This window comes from Mus pahari, chromosome 15 (assembly GCF_900095145.1).
Source record: "Mus pahari chromosome 15, PAHARI_EIJ_v1.1, whole genome shotgun sequence".
Lineage (NCBI taxonomy): Eukaryota > Metazoa > Chordata > Mammalia > Rodentia > Muridae > Mus > Mus pahari.
In genome coordinates, this window is record NC_034604.1 from 50,704,998 (window position 1) to 50,730,831 (window position 25,834).

General features: G+C 45.8%; 1 protein-coding gene across 1 annotated transcript in view; it reads left to right on the forward strand.

The window, feature by feature from the left end:
* The first annotated feature begins 9,444 nt into the window (after positions 1–9,444).
* The window catches only part of Lmnb1 (lamin B1), a 39,660-nt gene continuing 23,270 nt past the window's right edge, over positions 9,445–25,834 (forward strand). Inside the window, exon 1 of the mRNA XM_021214580.2 lies at positions 9,445–10,160. Within this exon, the coding sequence (XP_021070239.1) occupies positions 9,802–10,160 (359 nt within the window). The 5' untranslated portion in view covers positions 9,445–9,801. The remainder of the gene's footprint in view (positions 10,161–25,834) is intronic.

A 25,834-nucleotide genomic window follows, 5' to 3' on the forward strand; every position in this document is an offset into this window, starting at 1 on the left:
AAAAAAAAAAAAAAAAAGGCAAAGCCAGGCATCGGGGCACAGGCAGAGGCAGGTGGAGCTCTGTGAGTTTGAGGCCAGCCTAGTTTACATAGTGTATTCTAGGACAGCCAAAGCTACAAAGTGAGATGCTATCTTGAAACAAACAAACAAACAAACAACTTAGAACAAGGAAGAACTAATAGGGAAAGGTGTGTGTGTAACACAGACTAACAGGATTTTGTTAAATCAAAACAAAATGGGTGATCCGAGCATCAGCTTTTCCAGGTCACACCCATCCTCAGACAGACGGAGGAGTCCTATTTCTTCTCTGTTATTAGCTACTTGGTGTTTACTTGATGGAAGGCTCAAACCCCTCAGAACCTTAGTCTGTGTTACTGGTGCTCTTTTTCTGCTGAGTCTGTAAGGATCAACGCTATCTGAGTTCTTACCGTCGCAGAAACGTACCTGTCACCGTTTCTTGTGGCTTCATAGTAAGAGACCTTATGTTTACTGTACTTGAATCCCATGTATGCCCCTAACTGAGTGAAACCTTCGGGAGAGCATCACTGCAGGGATTAGTCTCTCGGCTATCATTAGACAACTGTCAATTACAAACCACACTGGATCCCACACCTACCACTTTGCCTAGATGGAGAAGGTGACAAGAGCCAGTGAGGAATGGGGACAGAGAAGATAATCTGTGTAATTTCTTTTGAAATTTTACAAATTCAAGGCTGAAAGTTCCACTGCAGCTTGTGTTTGTCTTTCTGGGAGGGTGCACATCTATGGTTTCCTTCAGCCAAAAAAAAAAAAAAGCTGGAAGGAGCTGGTGTTGGCAGACAGGATTGTCTAGCCAGATGGTGGCGGCATGATGGTAAGGGTGGGTGTAGAGGTGGGTACGGGTGCCAATTAGCTTGTCTAGCTTCCCCAGGAGCCAGGGCATGCAGGTGGCTACACTTTTAATGCTCTCCTTTCTCTGTCCAGCAGGCAACAGTGGTTGGTCTGGTAGTCATGCAGAAAGCACACTGTTACTTTTCTTTTCACATTGTGGAAGTGGTGGACAATTTAAATACTGTATCTAAGAAACATAGATTCTATCTCCTTTGGCCTTTTGCAATAGCTTGGTGTCTACTGAGGCCCTGGCACCAATGGGAAGTGACTGGTTATCACTCAGCAGTCCGAGCAGCTTGTGTTGGGAGAGAGGTTGGCCTCCAGGTCACTGTGAGACAGCGTGGGAGAGCATAAGTCAAGAGACTGACCATGACCTTTCCCCTAACACTCCTGTGGGATGGAGACTGCCTTTACCACTTCTCTGGAGCAGCTTGCAGTGGTATTCATTGAAAGTTTGTTAAATTCAGCCAGTTCAGTAACAGTATTCAGGAGGCAGAGGCAGTTGGATCTCTGTCAGCAGAGTGAATTCTAGGACAGCCAGGACTACACAGAACAACCCAGTCTAACAACAACAACAACAAAAAAAACCCCAAATGAAAACAAACAAGGAAAGACGATTGAATCAAGCTATACCAATTCAATTACAGCATGTACAAGTCAGTAGTTTCTTAATAGCAATGCCACACTGAGATAAACAGTGTCCATGACAAACTAAAACAGATGCTTTTATTCACATTATATTTATCATTTATTTTTAGGTTTTTTAAGATACATTTATTTTATTTTGTGTGAGTGTTTTGCCTGAATGAATGTATGTGCACCACCATGTCAGAAGAGGGCATCAGATCCCCTGGAACTGGAGTTAGGGATGGCTATGAGCCATCATGTGGGTGCTGGGAATCAAACCTGGGTCCTCTGCAAGAGAAACACATGCTCTCACTCACTGAGCCATCTCTCCAGCTCTGTCCTTTCAGTTTTCAATTTAAAAATTTGCACTTATTTATGTTTATGTATGTACACAGGCCATGGCACTTGTGTGGGACCCAGAGGACACTAACTTGAGGGAGTCACTTAGTTCTCTCCTTTTGCCATGTGGGTCCCCGGGGTTGAGTTCACCTCCCCAGTCTTGACAGTAGTTGCCCTCACCTGCCGAGGAGTCTCACTGGCCCTTAACTTACTTTCAGAAATAAAAAAGGTGCCAAACAGATTCATCTCCAACACAGCTCCTAGGACTCAGGGATCATTTGCTGGGAGATTGTTTCTCCTAGGAACGGCAGATAATACTTGCATGAAGCTTTACCAACATGGCCGCCTAAACAAGAACTGAACAGGCATGACACCAGTACACATGAAAACATGAAAGGACCCCAACCCTAGACAAAGAACTACAGGTGTCTGGGGGACATGGACAGTGGGAGAAATGAGTGAGCCCTCCCAATTGGTTATCTAATAGTGAGCTGTCAGCCCTGAGATCATATATGTACAGGTGACATTACATGGACTGAGCAGGCTGTACATCTATTTAATCGTGTGTGTGTGTGTGTGTGTGTGTGTGAGAGAGAGAGAGAGAGAGAGAGAGAGAGAGAGAGAGAGAGAGAGTATATGTGTACATATTTAATAATGAACTAAAAAGAGGCCGTGAATTTGAGAGAGAGCAACGGGGCAGTGCACGGGAGAGGCTGAAGGGAGGAAAGGGAAAGGGTAAATGATGAAATTATAATTTCAAAGAACAAAATCACTATTTAAAAAAAGACTCCTGTAATTTGGTGACTTCCCCTTTTCCTATGACAACTGAGATTTCATTTCTCCATCCTCCATCTTAAGAACAACCAAGTGGGATCCACTAAAGGAAGTCTAGTAAATGAAAGCTTGAGGAAGTTAGAGAAATGAAACCTGTATCTTACTAGTGACCACCCACTTCTGGAAACTCTGTGAAGGGGCTAACACAGGGAGGACGTTTTCCCCCGCGGATTCGGAGGCGCTGGGTCCTTTCTGCAGGCCCAACTGTGTCGGCATCTCCTCTGATGCAGTTATGTTTTGTCCCTGATCTGACACTTACCCTCATAGTTCTGGATGCAACTCAGAGTCCCAGTGAGGCAAGGCTCAGCATGTAGTCCCACATCTCTGTGGTCTTCATAAGTGTATCACCTCGTGATCCCTTGACGAATAGGAGAAATCCCATATTTGGAGAAAGCCCCTCAAATCAGATGTGTACTGCCTGTACTTCCTCATGTGCACAGGGGAAAATTCATAACTTTTTTAATAAATTTTTTTAGAATTATTACTTTTTTATATATGAGTACACTGTAGATGTCTTCAGACACACCAGAAGAGGGCACTGGATCTGGATCCCATTATAGATGGGTGTGAGGTGCCATGTGGTTGCTGGGAATTGAACTCAGGACCTCCGGAGGAGCAGTTCATGTTCTTTTGGGGGGGGGGGGTTGAGACAGGGTTTCTCTGTGTAGCCCTGGCTGTCCTGGAACTCACTTTGTAGACCAGACTGGCTTCGAACTCAGAAATCCGCCTGCCTCTGCCTCATGTTCTTAACCGCTGAGCCAGTCCCCAATTCATAAATGTTGTAAAACTTCTCTAACAAATATTCAGTCAAATTCTACTTTAATTTGTGTGTGTGTGTGTGTGTGTGTGTGTGTGTGTGTGTGTGTATGGTATTATGTGTGCTGAAAGCAGAAGTTGATGTTAGGTATCTTGCTCAATTACTTTTCATCTTATCTTTTGATAAAGAATGTCTCCCAGAAATTGATGCTTACCAATTGGCAAGACTGGCTGCTCAAAGAGCTCCAGGACCCCCCACCCCCACCCCAGGAACCCATATCACACATGTTTGGCCTGCAACCATAAGTCTCCCTCTTTCTCATTTCCCCACATCTCCCCAACAGGGTTTCTCTGTGTAGCTCTGGCTGTCCAGGAACTTGCTCTGTAGACCAGGTTGACCTCAAACTTAGAGAACGGGCTGCCTCTGCCTTGAGAGTGCTGGGATTAAAGGCGTACACCACCATGCCTGGGTTCTCTCTCTTTTAAGATTTCTTTATATGAGTATTTTGCCTGCATGTATGTAAGTAGGTATATGTATGTATTTGCATAAAGTATTCATGAAGGCCAGAAGAGCATGTTGGAGTTTACAGAAATTACAGAGATGAAGATAGTTACTGGGAATAGAAGCTGGGTTGTCTGCAAGAGCATTAAGTGCTCTCAACTGCTGAGTCATCTCCCCAGTTTTTATAAATCTCTTTTCAAGAATACAGAGCAGTGCCTTACACACAGTAGGTATGCAAGATCATTTTCTGCTTGGTTTTTCATTTTTTGCTTTAGGCGAGAGATTACTATTATTTTTGATCCATCTTAACCAATTTACTTGTTTTAATAATAAAGTGGTGTCTTCAATTTTCCATCCTTCTTGACTAGTGAAGGCCTGTCCTGGGACTGAAATCCACAGCCCTCATCACTTCCTGAAGTACTCCCCATGTGGCACAGTTTACAACAAAAAGCACAACATAAGAAGATTAGGGACGCCTCCTGAGAGTTCCACCAATTTCCCCTGGAGGCTGTGGGTTGGCATTTTCAGGTCTCTACAAGGTATCGGATCCACTTGCCAATCCCTGGAGGCTGACATTCTTAGATGCCAGCTCACAGATTGACTTCTGCTCCCTCCTCCCACACACCTTTAGCCCTTGGTTCCTCCTAAACTGTTACTTTGCTCATGGCCTTTCAGCACTCGGTACTTGGGGCCTAGGTTATTTATATGAGAATTTCGGAGTGGGGATCACCTGCCCCAGTGTTTTCTGTTCGGCACGTAGTATGCCGTAGTGTAATTAGAGCGTTAGACCACAACATGCCTATGTTCAACAGATGTTGGAACCTTTCCTGTCTCAGTAGCTCACTCCAACCTGCAGGCTTTCGTTAGCTCTTTCAGACCTTTGGATGGGCTGAAGGAAGGTGTATTAGTCTAGTTTTCCTAAAAACCTTTCAGACAGACAGGGTGTGTATTTACACTGGGCAGATTTTAAGGAATTGGTTTAAGGCTGGTGAGTCTAACATATACAGGGTAGGTTGTAAGCTGGGAAAGGCTGATGATCAAGCGGGAGATTGGCTAGCATCCCCCTTTCCTTCCTCGGAGGAGGGTCCTGACCTATCCCAGCCTCCCATTCACTCAAAGACTGTTGACTGAAATTAAATGCCACCCGGACACCTTACAGAAACGTCTAGAATGAAGTTTGACTATCTGACTGGGCATCTGGCACCCAGGTTAGGCCAGGTGTGCCTTTTATCTTACCCTGCAGGACTGCCTTTTGGTTTCAGTGCTGGGGATAGAGCCCTAGGCAAGTGCTCTGCAGTCTGCTGTCCTTTTGATGCTGTTGACCGCCACAGTTCTAGATAAGGTTGCTGGTGGATCCTGCTCTGCTGATCCAATGCAGAGGGAATGCGGTGTGGTGGGTATGGGGGGCAACTTTTCTGTGAGCCACACATCATCTTGACTGTTTGAGCCTCAACCCCTACCTTCATCTCAGCCCACAAGTGTGCCTAAAAGAGCCTGTCCTTTACACAGTTGGGAATTTTATTAGGTGATGAAAGATTAAAGTGGAGGGGACTGGTTCAGTCAGACTCTTGAAACCCCAGTCTGACAATCTCAGAAGAATGACAACCCGAAGATGGGGCCGGGAGACTCATTGCTATCTGGCTGAAATGTCACCATTTTATATTACCATGTCCACAATACAGATGTTGAATCTCTCCCCATCCCCCAGCCCCTGGCCCCTATTTGCTTTGCTTTCCTGAACTCAGTTGCAGGGACTGGAAAAGATGCCACCTATCTTTTTTTCATTTAGATCTGGAACACGAAGTCTTCAGGAAACATGAGGAGGCCAAGCAGGGAAGGCGTATTAGGAAGTCTTTATAATTCCTTGACAATTACATTGATGATTGTGTGTGTGTGTGTGTGTGTGTGTGTGTGTGTGTGCATATAGGTGCTCCTGTGGAGGTCAGAGGACAACTTGTGGGAGTCCATTCTCTCCTTCCACCACTTAAGTGTCAGGAATTGAACTCAGGTCATCATCAGTCATGGTGACAAATGCTTATCTGAGTCATAACACTGGTCCATCCTCGACAATGTCGTACGTGTAGACATTTTGGCTATTTTAATCCACATCGCTCTGTCTAATCACCTCCTACTCTTTTTTTTTTTCTGAACTTTTTTTTTCCCCCCTAGAACAAGTCTCCACCTTTTTTATTTTTGAGATGGGGTCTTTCCATGTAGCTCTGGCTGTCCTGGAACTATGTAGATCAAGCTGGCCTCAGAGAGATCTGCCTGCTTCTGTCCCTGAGTGTTCCACATCTGACCTCCCTCTTATTTTCACATCTCTTTCTTTTCCTCTTTTTTGTTTCTGTGACCCACTGAGTTTAGTCAGGGTTGCTTGTATGAGTATGTGTGGGTACGAGGTGTTACTTGGGAGGGGCAACTTATCAGTGCCTACGTCATTGATGAAAATGACTCAGTTTTCTCCAGTAACCATTAACTGCCCATAGTGCTTCAGGGAGAAGAGCTTCATTTCTGTAGTAGAGGAATTAAGCTAATAAATTTGGCTACTAGTCAGTCATAGCTCAAGATTAAAAAAAAAAAGAGTGACCTACCTAGGGTTGATCATGAGGATGAAAAGCTTTGAGCTGGGCCAGTTCCAATCAGATTAGAAGCAGCCAAATTATCTGCAAACCTTACACTTTGACAGCAATAAAAAATTACTGCCACGTCCAAATCATGCTCAAGGGCAAAGATGCACGGGGAAGGGGCAACCCTTTTAAGCTTAAACAAAACTTTAAGAATCAGCTACATAAACATAGATTTAAAAATGCTTTGAAATATGCTTACAGTGATTTAAACTGTTGCATTATGATCACATTTTGTTACGTGACTCCTGTGGGTAAGAGTGCAAATCACTTAAAAACAAAAACCAAAAAAACCCTAATCAGTATGCCAGTTGTAACATGAAACTGTAAATCAGGCAGTGGTGGTGCACTCTAATCCCAGCACTTGGGAGGCAGAGGCAGTTGATTTCTGAGTTCGAGGCCAGCTACACAGGGAATCTCAGGCTTGAAGAAATCCAACCCCAAAACAACAAAAAAGATGAAACTACAGAGTTAAAGGAAAATAACTCTACCAGTCCCATTACCACATGTGTAGATCATAATAAGAGGATTTGGAAAACAATTCTGAGTGTTACATGAACTGGCAGAGGCTGGGCTGTGAGGACAACCCTAGCCACAGATGGTCAGTGCACTGTGCTTTATATTCTCTAGGCTCTTTTAACACACAAAAGTCAAAATCAGAGTTGTAAGAGAGACTGGATAGTCGCTCAATGGCCTGAAATGCGATTTATTCTTATACCTTTGCAACTGGAAAAAAAAGTCCATTTTACAAAGTAAATATGAATCAACTGACCTCTATGGAAGATCATGTTTTTAAGTTATTTTTGCCTTCATTCACTCAGTAAATCTATGCAGGAGAGCAGCCTTTTAGCACTTCTCAGTTGTGCCTCTGTCCTAGCTCTCCTGCTTGTACACCTGGCATGCTCAGCTATCTACCAGCTGTCACTCTCCACTCCTGGGACCAAAGTGACTTCCTGCAAGTTAGTACAGACCCTCACCCCCAACCCCCGCCCATCCTCATCCCACTCTGGGCCCCATCTTTCTAGATCTCTTGGACATCCTACATTTTCCATCCTAAATCTAAACGATAAACAGGAAGTAGGGCAAGTGCCATGTAAGGTCCCTATATGTAGTAAGGTGGCTGTCATTACAGCAAGGCTATAGAAGTGGAAAACAAAGGCATGCATGTAGGAGCCTGGTGGGGTCTATATAAACTAACCAATAATTAGATATGTGCCCTGACATGTTGAGTTTTATAGGAAAAACAGGAAAGTATATTTGAAACCACGGTTGTACTAGTCAATATGGAAGTATTCTCACCACACTTAAAAAAACGATCGGATCTCTAGTTATGGAAAACTCTGGAGGTGAGGGGATTTCAGAAATTATTTTTATTAGGACAGGGAAAGAGGGAAAACAGAGGGTACACACCCGGTAGTTAGCTGTGGGGAAAGCGCAGATGAAATCTACTTTCATCCCAGGAGAGGAGAGTGACAGCCAGTGCACACACGTGGCCAAAAGTGGGGGAGGGGGCAACTACATAAATCCAACTTAAAATCCTTCTCATTGTTTGGGGTAGTTGATTACAATTACCGAGAGTTACTATCTATCCACGATACTTAATACATTTCATATACTTAATCATTATACATCTTCCCTGCAAACTAGGAATCATTCCATTTTTCCATTTCGTGGTATAAAGTCCTCAAAATGACACAGCTTTCTGGGGGTGGGGGTGGGCGGGGACACATCAGCAGGTAAAGGGACTTGACATGCCTGAGTTCCATTCTACGCCAGGACTCCAAGTAGTCCTCAGGCCTCTTTGACCCGAGAGCTCACACACAAAATACAATGTATCAACTGCACATACAAAATCTGAGTTTGAGATTCTTGTCCCTAGAAAAGCACTGGCTGTCCCTAGAGAGAGCAGGCAGAGCACCGCTGGAACCACTCCACGTGAGGTCTGAGAACTTAAAAAAAAAAACAACCCAAAACCAAATCAAACCCGAGGCTGCTATCTTTCTTCTACCTGTAATCCCAGCACTGCGGAGGCTGAGGCCAGATTTTGCCCCAAATTAACCGGGGTGATGAAGCAAAAACCTTGTCTCAGGATCAAAACATCCATCTAGGGACCAATTCTGTCGTGGGGTGGGGTGGGGGGAACTTTTTAAAACAAAACAAAGGCCATTTCAATCATCACAAGTCTAGACTTCTATTAATTTTATTTTAAGAAGCCACGACGAGTTTATCCCTTTAGGTCAAGTCATTGGTGGGCTGTTGCTGAGTTTTACAAAACCGCACACCAAGAAAACGGACCAGGGACCGCCCATCAGCGTTCATAGCCAATGATGAAAAGAATCAAATCAAATCAATGGTGCTTTTTTTTTTTTTTCCTAATAAACAATCTGTTGGCTTCCACACAACTAGGTGCCCCCGCGGACCGTTTTCCATCCTAGAGAAAGACACGGGCACGCACTTGGGATCAGCACGCACTGCTGGGACCGCAGGCACCCATTTAGGCCAGGCCTGCAGGGTGAGGCTCGTGCGCCCGCGGACGCCCGTGGCCGCTCCCGTTTACTTTTGAATTTCCCCGAACGGCGGGCAGCAGGAGGCGGCGCGGACCCGCCCCGGAAGCCTCCGGCTCTTTCCCGCCATTCGCAGGCCCGGCCCTTCCAAGGGGTCCCCACGGGGCTCCACGAGACCCGGCGGGCGCTGGGTTCCGGGCTAAGGACCGAGCAACTCGGGGCGCCCCTCCCTGCCACGCCCAGCTCGGGGCGCAAGGCCGACGGTTGCCCGAGGGTCAGATTTTGAATTTCCAGGCCGGGCCCGCCCCCCGCCAAAGCCGCAGGGGCCCGCCGGCCGCTCGCCATTGGTTCGGCGGCGGTCACGTGGGGGGCTCCGCCATGTTGCGGAGCGCGGCCCGTGCCACCTCCGCCCCCCGCGCCTCGCCTCCTGCCCGCCTCTCGCCGCCCTCCTCCTCCTCCGCCCGCCCGCCGCTCTGAGCAGCCCGAGAGGAAACAAAGTGCTGCGGGCGGGAGACTCGCGTCCGCCGCGCACCGCCGTCTCCGTCTCCGGGCTGCCCTGGCCTCTTCCCGCGCGCGTCTGCGAGTGTGCGTGTACACTCACAAAGGGCGTCTGGCGGGCGATCGCGGCCCTCCCGCTTCGCTCTTTGTGCGGTAGCCCCGCCGCCGCCGCCGCCGTCGCCGCCATCCCAGATCCGCTCCGTCCTCACCGGCCCTGTGGTTTGTACCTTCGGTCCCGCCGCCCGCCATGGCGACCGCGACCCCCGTGCAGCAGCGGGCGGGCAGCCGCGCCAGCGCCCCCGCCACGCCGCTCAGCCCCACGCGCCTGTCGCGCCTGCAGGAGAAAGAGGAGCTGCGGGAGCTCAATGACCGCCTGGCGGTGTACATCGACAAGGTGCGCAGCCTGGAGACGGAGAACAGCGCGCTGCAGCTGCAGGTGACCGAGCGCGAGGAGGTGCGCGGCCGCGAGCTCACCGGGCTCAAGGCTCTCTACGAGACCGAGCTGGCCGACGCACGCCGCGCTCTGGACGACACGGCCCGCGAGCGCGCCAAGCTACAGATCGAGCTGGGCAAGTTCAAGGCCGAGCACGACCAGCTGCTGCTCAAGTGAGTACGGGCTCGATTGTCACGCCGAGAGGCTTTCGGGACGCCATCGGGCGCCGTGCTCCCGGGAGGGACAGCACAGGCCAGGTGCCTCGGCCTTCCGAAGGGGACTGGGCCCCTATGTCTTGAAAGCAGAGTGGGGAATATCGTGATTTAGAACTGAACAGGGGTGCCTTGGAGGGTGGTCGGGTTGTAGAGACGGTGGGGTCGTGGTGATCATTTCTAGGTGGCTGGACCTGGGACTTGACCTCGGACCCCAGATTTCCCCCATCTGCAGGCCCCGGGTACGGGGAGCTGATGGCCTTGCGCGCGCTCGAGTGCGCGCCCGTGTTTCCGGCTGGTGGGAGACAAAGCATCTGGTGGGTTTGCTGGGCCGGGGCGGCTGGGCAGGGTGGACTCGCCAACCGCCCGAAGAATGAATGAGTTCTAGGCGGGCGGAGGAAGGGGAGGGACCGGCCCGGAGCGTCCGCGGCTCCCGGGGGTGGGTCTTCCTTTGGCGCGCTCAGTTCTTGGCCCTGTGACATTTTTGCCTGCGCTCTGCGCCGGTCTTCCCCGCGCGGGAAGGGCGGGGACTGAGCTGCACGCCTTTGGCCCAGGGCTAGTTGGGTTTCCTCTCTGGGGAGTTTCCTCTGCACTAGAATGTCCTCTGGTGGCGGCGTCCCGGTCCTTGGGTGTTCTGCGCAGCAGATTCCTTTAACGGGGCTTTCGTAGGCCACGACTGTCGTCCTTTGAGTCCCTGATCGTTCACCCTGCTGGCGGTAGCGCTCTCCTCCTCGATTTAGCCTTCCTATAAAGTAGTCCTTTAACTAGAAACCGTACTGAGGACCCCGCATGCCCGCGATCTGTGTGGTACAGTCAGCAGGCCACGGAAGGTCAAAGGTTTTCGAGTATGATATGTGTTGACTTGGGGAGAGCTTGTAATCCTAATGGGAGCCGAGTTTTCAGACCAGGGTACACCTTTGCTGTCCTTTCCCTTGACTTTTCTGATGGGTAAATGTGTAACTCGGTGTGTGCAACAAGTACTGGTGTCACGCTTTTAGAGAGTTGCTAAGTTTGTTTGGAATTCAGTCTTTTCACCACAGCCAGCATATTTTGGGGGTTGGTATCTGATTCAGACTGCCCTGGGTTTCTTTCTGTATATTCGAACCCTATTTCCCTGTCTCCCTTTCTCTAGGATTGTGTATACTACCTTGTCAGATATTTATAGATCGGTAAGAGTATCTGTTTCCCTTTTGCTTTTGAGACAAGAAGTCACTCTTCACCAAATTGTCTGCACCTCTTGACCTAAAGTGATACTCCTGCGGCAACCAGGAATCACAGGCTTGCCCACCCATCTTTTAAGTATATGGGTGTTTTGCCCCATATATGTCTGCACCACGTGTATTCCTGGTGCCCACAGCAGCCAGAAGAGGGCGTAGGATCCTCTGGAACTGGGGTTAGAGACGTGAGCCACCACGTGGGTGCTGGGAATGGACCCTGGGCGCACTGGGAGCCCGCTCCCAGTGCTGAGGAACTCTATCCAGCCCTGTTGAGACAGACTATGTAGCACTGGCTAGCTTAGCGCTCTCTGTAGACCATGCTGGTCTGTCCCCAAATCAGAGATCTAACTGCCTCTGCCTCCTAACTGGAATTAAAGCTTGTGCTTAAAGTGTCCAAAGTTTTTGTCCCTCCCTTCTTCTTTCCTGCCCCCTCACCCCCCCTGGATATCTGGATATTCATTTGCTGAAGCTAGTCCTTCAACTCCAGTATTGGAGCCAAGGCCCAGTGTCTGTCCTTGCGTGTATAACCTTCCATTTCTGTTTCTGGATTCAGCAACATTTGGGGTCATCTTTTGAAGTGATAGTTCACTGATACTGGGATCTCTTCCACTTTTTTTTTTTTTTTTTTAAAAAAAAACAGGATCTCAACAATGTAGTCCTGGATGGTCTGGAACTCCCAGATCTGTCTGCCCTTTATCTTCTTAGTGCTGGGATTAAAGGTACACCTTACCCTCAGGTGGTGGTGGCCACTGAGGTGCTGGCCTTTAATCTCTGCATTTGGGAGGCAAAAAGGTAGGCAGATTTCTGAGGTCCAAGATAGCCTGGTCTACAGAGAGAGTTCCAGGTCAGTCAGGGCTACACAGAGAAACCCTGTTAAAGGCATGCTTCACCTTTTTCCCCCTCTTACTGCATTTCTTTAAATCTTAGATGCCATTGCTTGTAAAACCTGGCCATTTTTATGTGTATTAGTAAAAAGAAAAACAAAATCAGGGCCAGTCCTTGTCTTGGACCCATTGGCAGTTTTACAGATGTTAAAATGTTACACAGATCAAACATCTGGTATGGGCCAGTTACTGTTTCACGTGTTGAGGCCACAGATTAAATAAATAAATAAACCAGTGCCCTAGTTTTAGGGTGAGGTAGGGGAAGCCATATAGCAAGCAAACAAAAACTGTCTTTTGTGTGGTCCTAGGCATTCTGATGCTAAGGCTCTGATCTTTCTAGAAGCTAAACCATTAATGGTTTTCTACACAGCAGCAATACTGCCACCTGGCTGACAGTAGTTGTAAACGTTATGGATCAATCATCTCTTGGCTTAAGTAGGATTAAAAACAAAAAGATGATACAGGATTATTGATATATTGCAGAGCATATGGTATAGTTTAGGTGATAGAACAGTGTAAGGGGAATAAAGGTGAGCAGCAGAGGAGGAACACAGTCAGGTGTGTGGGAAACATGACACTTGAGGGGCTCCTGAAGATACCAAGTATCATCTCGGGCTTATAGTTTTCTAGATTTCTGTTATAGTGTATACTTGAAGGTCAGGATCAGGTGTATTCCCATTTTGTTTTTTGAGACAGGGTTTCTCTGTAACAGTGCTGGTTGGTCTGGAACTTCCATTTGTAGACACAAACCCTCCTGCCTCTGCCTCCCAAGTTCTGGGATTAAAGGCGTGTACTACCACAATTTTCTCAAAACATGCCAGTGTTTATTTGGACCCTGTCATGTCTTTGACAGTTTTGTTCCTAAATTGTTCATTTTTCTTGCTGATTGAAAAAGCAAATTACTTTCGTATCTGCAAACCTTCGAAGATATTTAGTCATCAATCTGTTATACAAATCTTTCTTTGAACTCTGCTTTTTTTTTTTTTTTTTTTTTTTAAAAGACAATGCCTCACTTTATCTCTGTCTGGGCTGATACTCAAAGAGCCTGCCCCTGACTCCTGAGGGCTGGAATTAAAGTTGTATGTCACCACATCTGTTTTTAAGGTGTCTTGTATGCTGATAAATTGGATTGTGTTCCAGTTTTGTCTGGATCATATATTTATCTTTGGTTTTGTTGAGAACTCTGTTGGATAGCATCTTTTCAGTAACTTAAGTGGAAAGGACAGCAGGAAATTGTCTGGGTAGCGGAGAGTAACTGTCTCATATTTGATTAATAGTTGGGCAAGGTTATTTTTTTTTTAACATTTTGTCTTGGTCCAAGAGAGTGCCATTTTGTCCCTCTTTGTCCCTCTGTCTTCTAGCATTTATTGCTGTTGGTTTTTGATGTTCCTTTTCCTTTCCTTTCCTTTTTCCTTTCCTTTCCTTTCTTTTATTTCTCTTCCAGGTTAAATTCCATCATGGGGGGAAGCTAGGCAGGAACTCCAGCAGGAGCCTGGAGGAACACTGTCTGAGGATCCCTCTTCCCAGATAGGTCTGTCTTAGGTTTGTGTCAGGTTGACAGAAGCTAGCCGGCACAGTCTCCTGGGATCCATTCCTAGAAAACTTTTGGAAATTTTGTTGCAGGTTTCTGAAATTGTTGACTGATGGTGTGAGATACAGTTTCCTGAGCCCTGGCTCTTCAATCTCAAGGCCTTTTGGGTCTAGGCTTGGTTTTCTAATGATGTAGTTAGCTTTGGCAAATAGGTCACCTTAGCCTTCCCTTATTCCATTTTTTCTGTTGTCTTTTGCTGGCCCACCCCTTCCCCAGACCTTTTTGCATACACCAGTACTAAAGTATTAAAAAGACGGGCCTTTTTAATTTTTCCTGGAAAGTTACCTCAAAACCTTTTCAGATTAGATAATGACCTTAGTTTGATTGTATTTTTTGAGATGGGACCTCATTATATAGTCTTGGCTGGTCTGGAGTTCACTGCAGAACAGGCTGGCTGGCCTTGAATTTACAGAGATCTGCCTGCCTCTGCCTCTCATGCTTGGATCAAAGGTTTGCACCATACACCCATCCCGTTTATTAGTTTTGGATTTGTGGGTAGGAGTTGTGGATGTGTATTCTCTGGCTAGTGTGTGAAGGTCAGAGGACAAATCTGCGGGCTCAGTATTTCCTACCTACCTTTCCACCGGTTCTGAAGATCCACTGGGGGTTGCCAGGCTCTCCGCCAAGCTCCATCTATCTCTACGGCCCAGCAATCACTTTCCCGTTTGAAATAGGTTGCCACTATGTCATGTCGACTGGCCTGGGTCTCCCAAACACTGGGGTTAAAGGCTTGTGCCATCATGCCTGGTGTATGCCATCTTTATTAGTGTCTAGTGAGAGGGCTAGTGACTATGCCATCATCTTTAAAATAAGTTACTTTTGAATGATAAATGAAGTATAATTTGGAAAATGAAAAGGAAGGATTGTTTTACTGTTGGTTTGAGTCCATATGGCTCTTGAACTTGTTTAAAAATATTTATGGAGTAATTTCTATTGAGGCAGACTTATTAATGGAAACAGTTGTAGAATAGCTTTTTTTTTTTTCTTTTTTTAAAATCATCTTTTAGAGCCAGGCACTGGTGGTTCATGCTATTAATTCTAGCACTCCACAGTCAGAGGCAGGTGAATCTCTTGAGTTTGAGACCAGCCTGGTCTACAGAAAGAGTTACAGGACAACCAGAGCTACACATAGAAACCATGTCTTGAAGAACCATCTTTTGGCTCCTTAGTATACCTTAGACGAGCCTTTGCTGGTCCTGGTGTTGTGGGCACCTGTAATGCCTGCACTTGGGAAGCTGAGACTGGAAGTGTTGACGTTTGAGGTCAGCCTGAGTTACAGAGACTGTCTTAGGGTTTCTTTTTTTTTTTTTTTTTTTTTTTAAAATTTTTTTTTTTTTTTTTTTGAAAGTACACTGTAGCTGTCTTCAGACATTCCAGAAGAGGGTGTCAGATCTTGTTACAGATGGTTGTGAGCCACCATGTGGTTGCTGGGATTTGAATTCCGGACCTTCGGAAGAGCAGTCGGGTGCTCTTACCCACTGAGCCATCTCACCAGCCCTGTCTTAGGGTTTCTATGCCGTAAAGAAACACCACGACCACAGCTACTTTTAAAAAGGAAAGCAGTAGTGAGATGGCTCATAACCATCCGTAACAAGATCTGACACCCTCTTCTGGAGTGTCTGAAGACAGCTACAGTGTACTTACATGTAATAAATAAATCTTAGAAAACAAAACAAAACAAAAAGGAAAGCGTTAGTTGGGGCTGGTTTACAGTTCAAAAGCTTAGTCTACTGTCACATGGCACAGGCAGCCATGGTGCTGAGGAGGTCAGAGTCAACATCTGGATCAGCAGGGAGCAGGGAGAGAGTGACACTGGGCTTAGTTGCGCTTCTGAAACCCCAAAGCCCAACCCCCTTGACACACTTCCTCCAGCAAAGCCACCCCTACTCTACCTAAAGAAAAAGACTTCACCTCCCAATAGTGCACTCCCTTTGAGCCTATGGGGGCATTTTCATTCAAGCCACCATAGAGACCTTATCTCAAAAAAATCGTCCAAATCATCAAACAAACAAGCAAAAACCCAACACCTCACCAAACCAAATTACAGAAGCATTCATGGAAATTTCTCGGTCCTTCTGGAATCTGCTAACCGCTTACATACTGTTGAAACCTGGTACCTCAGGCAGGCTTCTTTTGAATTCAGTACAACTGGGACAAGTCTTTAACACATGAGCCTTTGGCTAAACCTTTCAAACTGATGTGAAAGTCCAAGAAACAGGCTAGAGTAACTAGACTGTCAAATCCCTTCCTTGCAATGCTTGCAAAGGAAGACAGGGAGTAAGCTACCTGTTGGAATTGTTTGTGTAGGTGCAGCACAGTACCTTCCTCTCTGAAGTCCCTGGTTTGGGGTGTTCTTTGATAAGCCTAAGTTAAAGGTTTGCATCATGCACACCTGGATCTTAGCCTCAGCTGTTAGTGGTGACAGAATAGAGGATAGATAACCTCATTGTTTCTAGGATCCAAAGATGGCTACCAACCAGTTTTCTTTTAGTGTACTTGCATGACAAAGGTATTGGGAACTTAAATATTTTTAGGATTGATGAAGGCTTCAGCAAGTAAAAGGACTTAACTGCTCAAGTCTGGTGACCCAAGTTCAATTCTGGAACCTATGGTAGGAGAGGACCAACTCCTGAGACCTGTCTTCTGGCCTCCACACAGACTGGCACATGAGCGTCTGTGAGCACATACACACGATAAAGGTAGAAATTATACAGAAACGGAAAGGAGAAAACAGACACTTAGGTAGAAAGTAAAAATGACCCATCTGTCCCTTAGAAGTAAGAGCTCTGAGATGGTAAGGTGGCTCACACTAGTTAGCAATCCTTGTGCTTCAGCTGAGAGGCAGGAGGATCACTTGAGTTCAGAGATGGCCGGACTGGGTTGCAGAGTGAGAACGTGCTCCAGGAAGACAAACCCCAGCCAGTGAGATGGCCCCGCAGGTGAAGGCGCTCATTTCCTGTCTGGTCCCCAGGGCCCATGGCAGGAGAGGCCGGCTCCAGCTGCCTTCTGACTTTACCTCCCTCTTCCCTCTACCCCATAAAACATGTTAAAATGGAGAAAAATGTTAAAGTTCTGAGGAATTGTGTTTGTCGTTAATAAAAAAGGAGTTTATGATATAGGCAGGTAGTTTTTGTTATACATTTTTTAATTGACATTTTAAATTGCAGTAAATGTGTTCAGTCTGTGAGTTAGCACATTTTACAGATATGACAGAAACCTACCTGAACTGGCCCTGTGGACTGCCATGATCAAAAAACAAAAACTTCACTGACAGAAAGCTAGCCAGTTTCTCAGGCCAGAGAGTGCTACAAACACCCAGGATCCCCTGGCAAACAGTATCAGGTTACTAGTAAATGTTGCATAATGTGCTAGCTAAGCATTAGCCACTGGGTAAAGGCAGTTTTACAAATATTTGGTCCTAGCAGCAGCAGCAGCTAAGCTTCTGGAAGCCAACTGTAGTTCTTGGCATTCTTATGCTATTGTTTCTGGTGCTAACAGAGAGCAATAGCCTCTGTCTACACCGGAGTCAGAGTCTAATCGCGGCGCTTGTGCTTGAGCCTCGGTCCTAGGCTCTCCCCAGCTAACATGCTTGCCCTGCCCTTTAAACGTGTTGCGTTTGTGTTGGTTTCTCTTCCTTTGGATCTGTTGGTAGATAGAAGCAGGGGCTTCTGCAGTGATCTGCCCTAGTCAGCTCTTCTGTGGATAAAGGGCAGTCTGAGGGGGGCTTGGGCTTCCTGCAATGCCTGACAGAGAGCTGACAGTTAACTTCCCCTCGGTTCTGTTCTGGTTGTCAGACACTGAACTAGAAGCTTTCCTGATACCGTCCTGTGAGCTGTGATAACCCTGCTGACGGAGGAGGGGCTGAGGCTCTGGGGTCACTCAGATGAATGATTGGTGGAGATGCTGTGGCCTTTTACATACGGTCTCATTCCATCATAGCAGTGCGATCTAAATGGCTTTTGGATTTCCTGACAGACAGGAAACAGTCTCACAGAGCAAAATATTTGGACTAGAAATCTTATACAGGTCAGATGACTTTCAGGGTGGTAGGGTGCTGGGTTTGGCAATGGTACCAACTGTGGTTTTCTTGGTGCTGATAGTGCTCAAGGAGGTAATTTTGGATTTTGTCAGGCGGGTGCAGTAATTTAGAGGGTGTTTGAAATACTGAGGGTGTCACTTGCTAATAAGTAGGTGAAGATGGGGCTGGAGAGATGGCTCAGTGGTTAAGAGGGAGTTTTTGCTCCTTCAGAGGACTCAGCTCCCCTCCCAGTACCCACACTGGTGGCATACAACCATTGGTAACTCATACTCCAGGAAATCCAGCACCTAGCCTTCATAGGCACTCTCACTTACACACGCGTGCGCACACACACACACACACACACACAGAGACGCAAACACGCAATTAAGAACAAAATACATCTTTTAAATATCTTAAAATTAAAAGATATTTTTATGTGTATGGATGATTTGCCTGCATGAATATATCTGTGCACCACATACCAGAAGAGGATGCCAGCTCTCCAGGACCTAGAGGTATAGACTATTGGAGCTGCCATGTGGGTGCTGGGGATTGAACCAGGGTCCTTTAGAAGAGCAGCCAGTACTCTTAACCACTGAGCCATTGCTCCATTCCCAAATAAAATAAATACATCTTTTTCTTAAGAAATGGGTGAGAGTAAATTATAAGTTTTTTAAAATCTTTCATACAAAGCTGCCTTCCTACTCAATGAGGTAATTTAGAAGAAATTACTACCTCTCTAAATCTTTAATACCCATGACAGAATGGTGCTTCCATTTTGTGTTCAGCACACACTGGAACAGACCATGTGCTAAGTCTTTGCAGCAGGTGGTGGGAACAGAGTAGGGCACTGTCCCCATTATGTTGCTTACAGTCTGGAATGGGAGCCAGAAAGCCAGTATTAAAGTGTGGTGATGTCAGGCAGCAAGTGCTGGGGCAGCCACCCACTGGAGCTCTAAAGGAGTGCATGGTCACCCAAGGCTCCTTAGGAGTCAGGAGAAAACTGAAAAGACCCCCTCAGGACCTGGGGAGGCACTGATGTGGAAACTAGGTATTAGCTGGTATAAGAAGAATCTCATTTCTCAATGGAAAAAATTAGTATGCAATTCCCCTGAGAACCAGAAATTCATGTAACTAGGGTGTATAACTGGAAGGTTGAGGATTGCATCTTAGTCCTGAGGGACCTCAGGAATCCTAGCGGAGTGACAGGGTTCTTGCTGTATCATAGACACAAACAGACAAGAACAACAGTAGGCCATTGGAAGGAATGAAAGCAGCCCTTGGCTAGCAGTTTTCAGGAAGGAGAGCAGGTGGGTGTGAGACCCTGTGTGGGCATGCAGGGGGGCCAGGAAGGTCCTTTTGAAGGATCCTGCTCTGGGCAGTCATGAGTTAGTGCTGTATGGACTTGGATGTGGAGATGTCTGCTGGCAGTGTAGAACTCTTGAGGAAATGGAGACGAGGCAGAAGGTGGGAAAGACTCACATGATCTCTAATAGTGAGAGAACAGGAGTTAGTGAGCTTAGAGAAGCCTAAACAGTGTCTGTTGTCTCAGTGCCTGAGAGATGGTTTTACTGCAGGGAGAGCCTGGTGTTAGTGAGATGCAGTGGAGTAAAGGCGCCAGCTGCACTTGAGGCCGGTGAGGGAGTGGACACAGGTCATGGTTCAAGCCACAAGAATGTTGACGGTGAGGGAAGACGAGGGAAGACGTTTTTACCTTTGCTGTGCTGGCGCTTGAGGCAGAGCTCTGTATACAGCTGGGCAAGTGTTGTGTAGGTGTGTGTGTGTATGCGTGTATGCGTGTACTCATGTCTGCATGAGTAGAGACCAAAGAAAAAGACTTGAGGTGGCCTGCTCCATCACTGTTCCTTATTCCTTTGAGACACTCTGAACCTGGCTAGGCAGTGGCTAGCAATGGGCAGTGATCCCTCACGCTGTCCGCCCCACCTCCACAGCACAGTGGTTACGGGCGTGTGCGGCAGGTGTGTGTGCTGTCTGAACTCTGCACACTGAGCACTCTCACCCTCAGCCGTGGGCCACGGGGCTCCAGCCCTCAGGAGACTGCATGTGTGTCTCTGCCTAGTGCTTTCGGAAGCCTGACGAGGGTGTTAGATTCTTCAGGTTGTAGGTGGTTGTGAGTGAGCTGCTGTGTGTGTGGTTGCTGATCCCGAGTCCTGGAAGAATCGGCAAGCATACTTGAAATGAATGACCTTGAGCAAACTGGGACATGCTGCCTACCTACGAAAGGCTCTTTCTTCTCTCTGTGGACTGACCTACAGTGTGTCTCCCCCAGAGTTGGAGTCTGTCTTCTCAGCTCTTTTCCTTGCAGCAAGCAGGTTGCTCATTTTGGGTTTCTTCACCTTTGGTAGTTTCTGCTCAGCTCAGTTCAATGTTGATCAGCTTAGGGACACCTCCCCTGACCGCTGACTCAGACGTTTGTGACGTGTGCCTTGGAGACAGGCCACCTGTGACCGTTCAGGTGTGCGTGAGTACAGTTCAGGGCTTGTGATGGGACGACTGCCTTCGTTCCTGTCTTTATACCCTAGAGTGAATTGCATTACAGACTAGCTGCCGTGCACTCTGCTCTCCCCAGCTTCCCTTCTGCAGTTAGATGTTGGCAGGTCCACTTAGATCATCAGATTTAGGTATTTAAAATAGTCCTTGTGCTGTGTTAGAAATGCAACTTGTTAGTCCACGTGACTAGTAGATAGAGAAATTATTTTATTATATATTAGTACATAGTTGGTTCTCTACACCCAAATGAATTGAACTGAAAATACACAAAAATTGCATTTATTCTAAACATGTAAGGACTCCTGTCCTAATTTACCAAATCTAGCAGGACAACTGTTTCATAAGATTTGCATTGTCTTTTTTTTGTTTTGTTTTGTTTTGTTTTTGTTTTTTTCCCCCCGAGACAGGGTTTCTCTGTGTAGCCCTGGCTGTCCTGGAACTCACTCTGTAGACCAGGCTGGCCTGCCTCGAACTCAGAAATCCGCCTGCCCCTGCCTCCCAAGTGCTGGGACTAAAGTCATGCACCACTACTGCCCAGCTGAGATTTGCATTGTCTTAAGTGTTAGAGCTAATCTAGAGGTGATTTAAAGTATAGAAGAGGATATGTTATATGTGTTATATATAAAACCTATATAATATATACCCATATGTATCTATAACCTAGTAATTTGTAGAAGGAAGTTACTGGTTTTGGTTATCCGAGTAAGAGGGCTCCTGGAACCAATCCTTTATTAATACCGAGGAGAGAAATGTTCTGTGGTTCAGTTTCATCTTAGCATTTGCCTAGTTTCAATTTGGTTTGTTGGGATTGGCTTGCTTCTTACTGGACAATTTACCCTACCTTCAGTGACCTTAGCAGCTCTGACCGTGCCCAGCACGGTGTAGTCTTCGAATGTGTCAGAGGAGACCCTTCTCAGGAATAGAGCTCACAAGATTAAGATTCTTCTGGGTATTTTGTATATTATATGTATTTTTGCAGGAAAGTTGATTAGTTTTTCTCATGAGAAACACGGTGGCTCACGTTCACATAGTATTGAAAATGATCAGTAAGACCGGAGTAAACTCTCCTCGTCATGAAACTTGAGCCTATTATGAAATCAGATTATTTTGCTTTAGGAAAGCAGATGTGTTTATTTTGAGAACCTGGTCTTTGTCTCTAGTTAGCCTTGAACTTGGAGCAATCCTATGGGTTCAGTGATCACGGGCCTGTAGGTTATTTTATAGGCACTTTAAAGTCTTAAGCTCAATGTTTATTTTTTCCGTGAGTCTGGACTATGTGTAGATAACCAAGGCAAGTAGATTCTGAGCTCTGATTCTGAGTAATTCCCCAGAACGTTTGCTGTGTAAGTGAGTGAATGCACCAGTGTTTGGAGGGCAGCTGCCTCCATGCAGCTGTTGAGAGCCACCTTACGGTGGATTAGAACAGGAACAGAGGCTGCTAGGACAGACTGGCTCGGTTCTCTAGGTAGAGTGGCCCTGATCCCAGCAGTTTCACGCTGTTGGGTCTGGCTGTGCTCCTTCTAAAACCAGCATTCAGTGGGCAGAGGGGACTTCTTGAGTTCAAGGCTAGCCAGGGCTACACAGAGAAGCCCTGCAAAACAACAATGAAAAAAGCACTTGTTAGTGATGATTAGGAATAATGGTTTTATAGAGAATGATTTGTATTACAGCTACCAAATAAAAAGTTAAATGTTTACCTTTTATCCCTCAGAATTGATTTGAGTGCCAGTGAACCTACAATGATCTTATTTCTCACGTAGCAAACTTAGCAATTTTATAGAACACAAAATTTTTTACTTTGTCCACATTAATGCAATACAGTATTATAAAAATCAGGCAGATTTCATGTACATTTAGTTTTTAGAAATTAACATGGGGCTGGAGAGATGGCTCAGCAGTTAAGAACACACTGCCTGCTCTTCCAAAGGTTCTGAGTTCAAGTCCCAGCAACCACACTGTCACAACCATCTACAATGGGGTCTGATGCCCTCATCTGGCATGCAGGTATACATGCAGCTAGAGCACTCATACATTAAATAAAAATAAATCTTAAAAAAATTAACATTATTCTTTTCTTTTTTCTTTTTTTTTTTTTTAAGAGGTAGCTGTTCTGCCAACCCAGACATCTATAATGTAGTTCTTTCATTACTTAGCCTTTTGTAGTTGTTTTCGAGATGGGGTTTAATATGCTGCTGTGGCAGTACCTGGACTTGCTTCCTGCAATAGGCTGACCTGTGGCAGTCTGCTGAATCTGCCTGAGCCCATATCCCCTTTAAAATAAGGTTACTAGTTTAAGCTGGTCTTGAACTTGCCACCCTCCTGCCTCATTCTCTTGGACATATAATTAATGTTATATGTGTGTGTATGTTTGTTTGCGTGCATGTGAAAGCCAGAGGTTTCAGCATCCTAACTCAGAACTTGTCCCCGATTGAGACAGGGTCTCACTAGGATCTGAAGCTTGCCAAGTAGGCTGGGCTAGCTGACTAGTGAGCCCCACAGATCTTGTCCCCAGTACAAGTTAGAAGTAACTCATTAGTTCCTCCCCCCCCCCCCCCCCCAGGGTTTCTCTGTGCAGCCCTGGCTGTCCTGGAACTCACTCTGTAGACCAGGCTGGCCTCGAACTCAGAAATCCCCCTGCCTCTGCCTCCCAAGTGCTGGGATCAAAGGCATGTGCCACCACCACCCCCCGGCTCATTAGTTCCTTAATATAATTTTTATACATTATCTTTTCGTACGTGAAAAATCAAATAACTAACACAAAAGTACTTAAGAAAGTAAAATTAAGACACTTGTGTAAAAGGATCCCAACCCAAGCGTTGTTCTAGATCTTCACCTAAAGGTGAATATAGATTCTTTGCCTACAGCTAGCTACACTGAGTGATGTAGAAATTGTTCATTCTTTCTGGTGCTATTGGTCAAACTAGAAATTTCACTTGGATGATCAGGTGTAATATTAGACAAAAAAGTGTTAATAGAAGGGCAATCATTTCCTAACACCCAACTAAAACTATGCTGTAATGAGCTTCTAATTAGACTCACTTCAGTGGGGATATATATATATATACACACACACACATACTTTTACATACATACACACATACTTATACATATATGTACACGCATGCATGCATACATACATACATACATACATACATACATGCATTCATACGATTCTCTACCATCAGTGTTCTAAGTGTGGGATTATAGGTGAGTGCCACTCATTCCCAGTGCTTATTATGATTTAAGTATTTTTTCCAAGAGTTTGGCCTGTTGCTTTTTGTTTCATACAAAATCTTAGTTCTCCTTTTAATTGGCCTATCTAATTTTTTCATGTGTTTATTGTTCCGGTTGGGTATGGCTAAGCATGCTTGTGAGCCCAGCATTTAGGAGATGGCCGCAGGAGAAGGAGTTCAATGCCAGGTTCATATATGGTGTGTGTGTGTGTGTGTGTGTGTGTGTGTGTGTGTGTGTGTGAATGCCAGGTCCATTTATGGGGTGGTGTGTGTGTGTGTATGTGTCAATGCCAGGTCCATATATGGGGTGGTGTGTGTGTGTGTGTGTGTGTGTGTGAATGCCAGGTTCATATATGGGGTGGTGTGTGTGTGTGTCAATGCCAGGTCCATATATGGGGTGTTTTGTGTGTGTATGTTTGTCTCCACATATATATGGCTAAAAGCTAGCTTGACTGTACTTACAGTATAAAGTGTCAAGAAATCAATATATAAAGCTGGGTAATGGTGGCGCACACCTTTAATCCCAGCACTTAGGAAGCAGAGGTGAATGAATCTCTTAAGTTCGAGGGCGGTGTGGTCTAGAGAGCGAGTTCCAGGACAGCCAGGACTACACAGAGAAACCTGTCTTAAATAACAAAACAAAACAAAACAAAACAAAAATACATACATATGTGCATGCACAGTCAAGAAACCAAAGAGGAACATGTTTACTGGCATGACAGGCTTACATGATAGTTCATTTTACTGACATGTTGACTGACATGTTGACTGACATGTTGACTGACATGACAGGCTTACATGATAGTTCATTTTCAGATGGCTATTATTGTCAGATACTAAGTCTTCAATGATTTTCTGAAGAGCTTCATTGTAATTTTCTTTTTTGTGGATGGTCTTACCTTGTAGTTCTGGCCAGCCTGGAATTCATTTGTTTATTGGACTTGACTGGCTTCTGCTTCCCAAATGCTAGGATTAAAGATGTGTACTACCATGTCCAGCTCCACTGAACATTTATTTCGAGTAAGCTGTAACTTTGTTGTCACTGGAGTAAAACTGGTCTAGAGTAGAGTATACCTAGGGGAATGTAGGGCGTGGAGCCAGTGGTGATACACCCTGTTTCAATACACCGTTTCATAAACCCTGTTTCAGAGCCCAACACATCTGGTGCTAATGTAAATGGTGATCTGAAACCAAGTCGCGGCTAAACTGCTCATCACACGTCCTGAGCACACCCACAAGTACAGAGGTCACTGTGCCTCGCTGTAGAGGTAGCAGTCTGTAGAGTAGCAGTTGGCTCCTCCCTTTATAGTGGCCTTATGGTGGCATGCATCCATGTTTTCAGTGATAACGCTGTGGACCGTGAAGGAGGAGAGGAGCCATGTGTTCACACAGAAAAGGGAAGCACGTGGAATTTGGAAAGTACTGAGTGCCTACTTGTATTTAATTTTTTTAGTCTTTCAGGCCCTGGGGAATGGGTGTTTCCCTGGCAGTGGTAGCTGTTAGGAAAGGACAACTAACTACACCCTGTCACAGTTGAGTCTGCTATAGAATGTGATTGGACAATTGCCAGCTGATTATTTCTTTAACATGTTAGATGTGTTTAATTGCTTAATGTTTCTGGTAACATTCAAGCTTTCTTGAAAGGAAAGCTAACTTTGGGGGTGGAAGTTCTTTATCAGGATAGAACGCCAACTACATTTTATAAAACTGCTTAGCTCTTGGATTCAGTTGGGGTTTTGGTTCTTGTGTGAAGTGTCTGAAAAAAATGTTTTATGACTTGTTTTCAGTAGTGTGCATATTTGTAGCATTAGATTCATGTGCTGAATTTAATTGAAAACATTATGATCAATCTGGAATTAGAAGTAGTTGAGTCAGGCTGATCAATAGCACCGTAAAAATCTCCAGCCAAGGAAGAGTCAAAGAGAAATGTACTGTAGCATCTTGATGGCTGCTTTTAGTCTCTTTGACAGTATCAGATGTCATACTGCTTAAGTGATACAATGTGATAACATTTGGACTGTCCATGCTATGTTTCATGAATGAGAACTAAGAAAACAATTAGAAACCCAAGACAAGATTGTGTTCAGATTGTTAACTCACAGACTGAATGGCCTCCTATGCCCTTGGCATTGGCCACTAGTCTGACATAAAACTCACTGGTTGACGCTTATCTGGAGA